Source organism: Bos taurus, chromosome X (assembly GCF_002263795.3).
Source record: "Bos taurus isolate L1 Dominette 01449 registration number 42190680 breed Hereford chromosome X, ARS-UCD2.0, whole genome shotgun sequence".
NCBI lineage: Eukaryota > Metazoa > Chordata > Mammalia > Artiodactyla > Bovidae > Bos > Bos taurus.
The window spans coordinates 118,972,143-118,981,155 of NC_037357.1; the positions used below are offsets into that span (position 1 = coordinate 118,972,143).

At 47.5% G+C, this 9,013-nt stretch overlaps 1 protein-coding gene across 1 annotated transcript; it reads right to left on the reverse strand.

Annotated features, from left to right (window-relative positions):
* Nucleotides 1-2,725: 2,725 nt before the first annotated feature.
* On the reverse strand, nt 2,726-7,460 carry LOC784572 (transcription factor SPT20 homolog). Its single transcript, XM_015461769.3, has one exon. The coding sequence runs from the start codon at nt 7,456-7,458 to the stop codon at nt 5,032-5,034; it is 2,427 nt and encodes an 808-aa protein (XP_015317255.2). The 5' UTR covers nt 7,459-7,460; the 3' UTR covers nt 2,726-5,031.
* Nucleotides 7,461-9,013: the final 1,553 nt, after the last annotated feature.

Consider the following 9,013-nt stretch of genomic DNA (forward strand, 5'->3'; position numbering starts at 1 on the left):
AATGCAAAAGACTCTTCTCTTTCCAGACACAATTCAGGCATATGAAGGCCACAGGGCTCTCCCCTCAAGACCACGGTCACCTTTCAAGGGCATATTAGCACAGGGAGTAAACAGCCTTTGCCAAATGGTGCTACAGGTGAGCCTCCCCTGTAGAGGCACCTTGACTGATCTGCACTTATACCATGAGTTTTCAGGGCAGATACTGAAGTAAGCTCCTGTCGTCCCTCAGCTTTACTTTAATCCCCACATAGGTTTTGCTTTTACCATATGGTAATTATTTCCAAATCACAAGTGCAAACACTCACTCTGATTGGAAAATTAGCAGATTTCAAACTCAGGTAATTTGTCCCTAATGAGGAACTTGTTGAACTGAATTTAACAATTAACTCGAACACCCTTTGCTGACTGTGGCTACGGCAGTGAAGCCGGGAAGAAGGAAGGGCAAGCCAAGGGCCAGGGCTCGGCAGGACTTTGGGGACAAGATGAAGGGTGGTGTGGGGCAAGGTGTGGCATAGGGGCGGGCTGCAGGAACATCAGGAGCTTGATTGTTCAAATGGATACACACAGACCAACCTCAGAGGCACTGCGGGTTCACTTCCAGACCACCCCAATAAAGCAAAAATCACAAGAAAGCAAGTCACGTGAATTTTTGGTTTCCCAGTATATATAAAATTATGGTCAAGTAATGTTGTAGTCTGTTAAAGTGTGTGATGGTATTATGTCTAAAAAAATATACATACTTTAATTAAAAATAATTTGTTGCTAAAAAGTACTACCCATCATCTGCAAGTCGCAGCAGCCACATCTAAGATCACTGATCACTGTAACACATAGAATAACACTGAGAAAGTTTGAAGGAGTGAGGGAATTACCTGAATGTGACACAGAGTCACGAAGTCAGCAAATGCTGTTGGAAAAAACGGCACTGATAGATTTGCTGGACGCAGAGTTGCCACAAACCTTCAATTACTCAAAATGCCATAAAGCGATTTACACTTGTATGGCCAATTTTAAACATACACCAAACATACTTCTTCTTCACAGAAGAAGGAGGAGCCCCCATGTTCCCATCACCCAGCTCATGGCTGTGCTGGTTTCCTCTGTGCCAAAGAGCTCGAGTTGCTGACACTGGACAGGGAGGAGGGGTGACAGGAAAGGGAAAGAGCTGATAGTGAATCTCCCCTCTCAAATTCCCAGATTACAAGCTCCCCGGGGTATGGGTGGGATAGGTGAGTTGTAATTAATTGCTGGGATGGTTAGTGCCTCTGCATCGCCATTTTCAATACAGTCAGCAAAAGGCTGACCCTTGTTTTCCAGTCTCTCCCACCCTCCGAGCTCCAAGGCTGGGGTCACTTGATCTCTACCTACAAGTCCGGGCCCAGGTGACCAGAGGCGGTGAGGATTCCTGAGAGCGCCGCACAGCGCATGGGATCTGCGTCATCACTCCCACTCCACCCTTGTGCTCTGGTGATCGGCTCCAGCCTTATCTCCAGAATTGGTACCCAGATCATTCCTGAGGTGCTGTCTCTATGATCTGCTTTGCTCCTCTGGAGCTTCACAGATCAACATCAGAGCCATAGGCAGCTGCTAACCACTTGGAACATGAGTAGTGACACTGAAGAAGAAACTTTAACTCATTTAGATTGTAAAACTTGTACTTGATTCAATTACTGGAAAACTATGTTCGGAAAAAGAATCTACACTGTTAATTGTAAATTTTTTAATGTAAAAATGTAAAGTCAGATCCAGCATTTCTGATGAAAATTTTGCACCTGAAGTTAGACGGCTGGAAGTATCTGGATTTTGAAGATTTAGTAAAATAAGAGAATATAGGGCTTCCTTGGTAGGTCGAGTGATTAAGAATGCACCTGGCAATGCAGGGACACTAGTTCCATCCCTGGCCTGGGATGATCCCACATGCCACGGGGTGACTAAGCTCACGCCCCACAACTACTGAGCCCATGTGCCTAGAGACTGTGCTCCGCAACAAGAGAAGCCACTGCAATGAGAAGCCCGAGCACTGCCATGAAGACTAACCCCTGCTTACTGCAACTAGAGAAAGCCAAAAATAAATAAATTTAAGAAAATATTCTTAAAAATAAAGGAATATAAAATTTCTCCCTGAAATTTTTAAAATATTGATCACATATCCTTTGGATATATTTGGTTAAATCACTAGGTAAGTTCTCCTGTTTCTTTTTACTTAATAAAACGTGGCTAGTAGATTTTGAACATTTAGTATTCATATTCTACTTCTTTCAGACACCGCTGACCTAGAACCAGAGTTCTCCCTGTACTTGATACTATCCTCAAGAAATATAATCCTGAGCTCAAAGCCCCACCCTGTGACAAGGGCCCCAACTCTCCCCCAACAAGCCAGACCGTACAGAGTCCACCTGGATTTTCCCGAATGATCATCACTGGGATCAGTTTTTCTGTTCTGTATCAGAAAATTCTGAGGCCATCTACTTTCACACGACCACCTCACTATGAATGCTCAGCCCTAAAGTCCAGAAGACAAGGCCTGCAGGGAACAAATTTCAGATGAAGTGCATGGATCTGGTCTGTGGTAGGGAAGAGGCTGCAGGTTCTCAAGATGCTAAAATGAATGAGAAGTTTATTCACAAAACATAGACAGGTATTATACTCTAAAGAGATCCTGTATCAAGTACCAACCTTGGTGAGGACCATTAGAAGAAAATAAACAAAGACCACCAAACAGTAATCTGAAACAAAGCTGCATTTATTTGCTTGTCTGGGAAGGGAGCAGGACTTCAGCTGGTGTCGCCATCTGCACTTGAAAAGATCAGTGAGGACAGAACAGAGGAGGTACACAAATTCTGAGTTCTGGTGTCTGGTTGGCTCACAAGCTGAGCATAAACTCTTCTTTGCAATTGGCCATTGCACTGCTTCACTCCTTAAAAGCGCAGGCACCATTCCCGAAGATGTCCAGGGTGGGCTGCATGAAGCTCTAATGGACTCAGGGTCACTCCGCTGGCCTCTCTGTGTTGTTGACCTCAAGCTGATCAAATCTGTCTTTAACAGGATCTGTAGCACATTAGTACAGCTGGGTTGATCGAGTAAGACCCGCCTGTTATCTGTCTCTTCGCTCATTTCTTTTGAAACTGCCAGACCAAACTTCCCTTTACTTGGTTACGGCAAAAGGCATATATGTATACTTAGAAAAAATAATTTTATAAGCAAGTTCTCCTTCAAAGTTATAAGAACAAAATATAAAGAGGCATTCAGATACTTGTACACAAATGTTCAGAGCCACACTATTCACAATGGCAAAAGGTGGGAACAACTCAAATGTACATCAACACATAGTGGATAAACAAAATCTGGTGTTCACACGCAAGGAAAGGGAATTCAACCCTAAAAAGGAAGGAAGTGCTGAGACCTGTGCCAACATGGATGAACCTCGAAAGCATCATGCCAAGTGAAAGGGGCCAGACAGCAAAGGTCAGATAGTCTCTGATTCTGTTTTTAGGAAAAATGGAGAATGGGGAAGTCCATAGAGAAATAATGTAAATGGGTGGTTTCCTGGGCTGGGGGAGAGGAAGCTGGGAAGAGAGTGTTGAATGGGTGCAGAGATTTGCCTTGGGGGATGAAAATGTTTTGGAAATAGAGGTTGTGGGTGCATAACACTGTAAATGGAGTAAATGCCACTGAATTGTACACTTTAAAATAAGTGATTCTTACGTAAACTTACCACAATAAAAAAAAGGGGGGGGAGAAAGGGATGAAGTAAACAGAACAGTTCAGGGATCTTTTGAGCTCCATTGAAATAAGAAAGAAAGGAAAAAAAATAGAGAAGAGGAAGCAGGGGCGGCTGACCAGTGGGTGATCACTCAGCAAGAGACAGAAGGGAAGGGGGCAGGGGGACATCACCTCGAATGTAACAAGGTTGAAAACACCTGAAAAACAAACAAATCGACTCATTTCCAAACATTTAGCTATTTACCTTCTGCAAACAACCCTGGGATCTCAAAAATGTAAATGATTTTATAGAGAGACAACCACATCCCAGAAGTGCCTTTTCAAAGCTGCAGCCTGGAGGACCTGGGCTGGGGACAACCATGCAAGCAAGTGCCCCACCCCCTGCTGCACACCTGCAGGGGTCCAGGGTCTCTAAGGTGATAAGATCAATTTTTGGTATGTTTAGCTTTTTCTCACCCAAAACGTGTAAAAATTGCATTTCATACACTGTGCAAAAACTTAACAAATATGGAAGTGCATTCTCTTCTGAAGGATGTTTCTAATATTTCATAGACCACTTCACTGTAGATTACATACAGTGAAACCCTTTGTAAAAAGCCACGACCTTCCCGTGGCGTGCTAACAGGGATGGACCTTGAAGTCAAGATGCTCAGTGAAATTAGCCCCTCACCGAAGATGACAACTGCAGGACCCCACTTCTAGGAAGAATCTACCACAGCCAGACTCAGAGACCCAGAAAGTAGAGGGTGGGGGCGGGGGCTGGGGGAGAGGGAACCTGAGGAGTTGGTGCTCCACGGGGAGAGAGTTTCACTTGCGCAAGCACAAGTTATCCTAGAGATGTGTTGTACAACAAGGTGAGTCTACCAAACACCAGTGAGCTGGACACGTGAAATGGTGAAGATGCCACAGTTCATGTGTTAGTAACTCATCTAAAAATTTAAAAGTCATCTTGTTAATACTAATTTTTACTTTCTTGGTATTACAGTTTTATTGCCTGAGAGAAATAACAAGGCTTCAGGAGTTTAAACTGACCCTAGTTTGGGTCTGGATACACTTGAGAACATCACAAAAAAAATAACTGTGCACAACCACCACCAAAGCCATGGCTTAAGTGAAATAATCCCAGTTTATTAAAGACCTTCGGGGCTTGTATGTAAAAATTGTGCCTCTGTGGAAGGTCTGCACATCCAAGAATGTAAAATAGTGACACATTAAAAAAAAACAACCCAAATGAGGTTGGCACTCAGGATTCATTTGGCGGCTGCTCTTGGATTTTTTTTTTTTTTAAGAGAGAAAACCAGGCAGGCCTCAGGGCTTGGGGGTGGCTGGGGGGCCTCCCTCCGGGGTCCCTGCGATCTGGCTGCCTGGATTGGGGCCCCGAGGGGGTGGCGCGGTGGGGGCTGTTGGGGCTGCAGCCACTGGGCACCGTACCACCCTCCAGTAAATCGGCCGGTGCTGGGCCTGTGAGGCCTGGATCCTGTGATGCGAGATGCTCAGCCCCGGGTGGCTCTGGACAGAGCCTGGTGGAGACAACCCGGGCACCCGGGGCTGCAGGGAGTCCTGCTGCCGTCGGAGGTGAACAACCACTGCTGGCCGGGTGTGGATGGTGGTGCTGGGCCGGGCAACACTCTGTGCCCCTGGAGCCTGCAAACCCGGACACTGTGGACTTCGACCCTGTGGCCCTGGGGTCTCTGCGCTCAGACACTGTGGCCCTGAGGCTTGTGTTCGTGGAGTCTGTGCCCCTGGACACCACGTGCCTGAAGCCTGGACCGCTGGCGGCTGAGGCCGTTGCGGGGCCCGCTGGGGAACCAGCTGGTAGACACACTGCTGTGGGGCTCGCTGCTGGCTGCTCCAGACCAGTGAACTGCGGGGGAGCTCCACCAGAGCAAAGGGCCTGAGGTCTGAAGTGTTTTTCAAAAGCACCTGAATGGTTCTGGGAGGAGGGGGAGGAGGACGAGGAAGCAGCGGCGGTGGTGTGGACCTCCGGTTTGGTAGCCGAGATCCTGCGGGCCGCTGGCCCAGCTGGATCCCCACAGGAGCGGGGGCCCTAGGGGCACACTGTCCCCCTGAGGCCTGGCTACAGCTAAAGGGGCCCACTAGTCTGATGACCTTCAGGCCAGGGGAGATGGTCGTGACCTGGACGTCAGGGGTTCTTTGTAACGTGCCTGTGGTGGACGGGGCGGCCGCAGGAAGGGAGCTACCTCTGTTCAGCTGGACAGACGATCTCTGGGAAAGACTGGGTGGCTGAGGAGCAGGGCCAGCAGATGGATGGGCCTGAGAGCTGCCCGCCTGCTGTGAGGTAAAGCTGTCACTGCAGGAGCTCTTCTCTAGGCTCCAGGGACGTCTCTTGAGTGGGGGTGGAGGTCTGGCTCCCCAGTCTGGCACTGAGGACCGGATGGACGCAGCCCTAGGCTGTGCTGACTGTGTCCCTGGAGAAGGCTGCCTGAGATGGGCTGAGCCACTGGAGCTGGGTGACATCTGCACTGGACACTGGGCGCTCTTCTGGACCAGTTGCTCGGATCGACTGACCACTCTCCCAGCATCAGCCTGTGGCCTGGGCAGGAAACTCTTGAACTGGTCATCTGTGGAGGGCTGGGGCAGACACGGCTCTCTCTCCCTTGTGGCTTCATTCTCAGACCCATTTCCAGTGGCAAGTGAATTATCAGTTGGCTGCCTGACGGTCAACCTTGTTGCCTGGGATTGGTAGGCAGCCTCACATCCAACTGCAGAATCACCTAGTACCTCCTGGGTTGGTTGTGACTCCTCGTATCTGACAGGCTTCTTCCCTGTAGCATATTTCTGCACATCCACTTGAGCTGGGACAGCCAAGTTACAGGGTCTCTGTATCCACGTATCTACACACTTGCCTGCTTTAAAAGTCTTAAGGCCATGATGCCCACTTGTTTTACTTTCTCTTATTTTTTTGCAAGAAGTCAGGATTCTTAGCTCAGGAGGAGGTGGACAATGGGACAGCTTCTGTTGCCGATTCAGAGCAGGCGCCGAAAACCTCTTGAGGCTCCTTTTCATGGGAAGAGTGTTTAGCTTTTGTTTGTTATAGAGCAGTCTATTTGCAATGCAGGCTACTGATACAGAAGGGTCTAGACACAGTGGTTCCGCTGTAGCTAAGATCAGTTGGCTCTCAAGCAAAAGTTTATCCTCCTGGGTCCAGTTCTGGTCATCACTGGCTATGGCCTCTACATCGCAGACTAACGTCTGCATGGTGGGACGTAAGAGAATATGCCTGCTTTGGTAACGTGGAGGTTCCCCAGCACTGGACTGCCTGTAGTCCCGTATCTCTGCTATGACACACCCCTGATGAAAAACGTTAACCGCAGACTTTTCCAGGAGATCCACCAATACAGGAGGTAATTCTTCTGCATCCAAGTATTCAAGCAGTTCCCCTTCTTCATAAGCCAGTGGAATGCTCTCTGAATATGATCCATGTTTCCCTTTGAGCATCAGGGAATAGCCCTGCTTTCCTGGGTACAGGTTGATCACCAAACAGGGCAACGACTCTCTCCTAAGAAGCTTCTCTAACAGGTTCACGTTGCTTCTTAATTCCTCCGTAACCTCAGGCTGTTTTTCACATTCTTCAACATAAATGTCATACAGTTTTTCCTGGAGAGACGCCTCTCCGCTCGATGAGTATTTCCTTTTCGGCGGTCTCTGCTGGGCGGTTGCAATGACATACTCCGCGCGATCCAAAGCTTGCTCTAGAGCCTGCTGCATGATCATACAAGATGGGGACCCTGTAAGAAGAGCACATGGAAGTGGGCGATGAGCTCAGTCTTGCAAATGCGGCCACTCCACAGTGGAGCGAGCAGTGTACCTCAAAATAAACACCAAGAAACCCGCCCCTCAACAAGCAGAGCACAAAATACCTGCGACTTGGAGAAATTCAGCGCTGGTCTAGCCTCTAGCTGCTGCAGATGGGCTGGAAGCAGGTCCCACCCCGCCCTCAGGGCATTGCTTCCCAGGTGTGCACAAACAGATTCCAGTCTCATCATTCCATTACCCACAGCCCACACTTCCTCCAAGGGCTTGGCTGTGATAGACCCTCTTTCCATATAACCTTGAAAGCAAGCATCCCAAACTACAAGTGGCCAACGTAAAAATCCATCATTTTTTGGTATGGCTTTAATACACACCAATTTTCATGGTAATCAGTTTCTGGGAAGGTCATGAAAGGTGGTCGTTTCTCTCTTTGGCGATCACATCACCAAGAATTACCCACTGTCTTGGGAGTCTTTTGTTCCCAAGGGCAGGACTGCTCCTGGTGTCCATCTTCAGTTTAACACACCCAGTTCGTACATCTTGACTCCGGGGATACTTGCTGTATTTGGCGCAAGCATCAGAATTCTTCAATGACTCTTCCCATGATCTCCTGCCTGATGCTTTTCATAGAGATATGCACGATAACATGACATTCTTTTACATAAGTGCTTCCCTTTTATTTCCCTAGCTATTTCAGAAAGGGCTTTTAGTGTGTGGTAGGTAAGTTATATTGTCTGGCAATTGCAGTTCAGGATTAAACTGTTTTAAAAGGTGGTTTGTGTCTAATAGGGTTGAGAACTATTGTTCCTGGTGCTGGCAGTACAGTTTAAATGATTACTCTAACTGCAGACCATAGCTACAGTCCTAGGGATGGTTTAGAAGGATATGACTGAGTCCTAGACACTTTATGGGCCATTGTTTTCTATTAATACCGTTGCCTTGAAATCTGCCACCCTTTTGGACAGGTTTTTTTTTTTTTTTAAGAATTTCTTGACGTTTAGATTTAGACATAATGATAATAGGATATTCATTCTGAAGAGACAACTGAGGAGAATCCAAAATCAATTGGTGAAACTCCTGAATTACAGACTACTATAAAATAAATGTTTTTCTGACCAATAGAAATTATGATAATTACATATTACAGTAGATACAATCTATTGAAATAGGACTAATAACTCCTTGACTAAGAGTTCCTGAAGCATATCCCTTGTTCAGGACTGGACAGGAATCATTGTCTCCTGGCATGTCAGTTGTCTTGGGGCAAGGGTATAAGTCATCCCTTGGTATCACCAGGTGACTGGTTTCAGGACCCCACGCCCACCCCCCTGCTTTTAGGGATGAGCCAACTGCCCAGAGCCAGGCCCTCTGACTGTTGTGTGTTCTGTGCCAGGGGGTCTCAGCCTTGGTGCTAGTGACATTTGTTAGGGGGGACTTTCCCGGGCACTGCAAGATGCTTGCTAGCATCCCTGGCCTTACCCACTAGATGACAATAGCTTTCATCCCTGTCATGAGA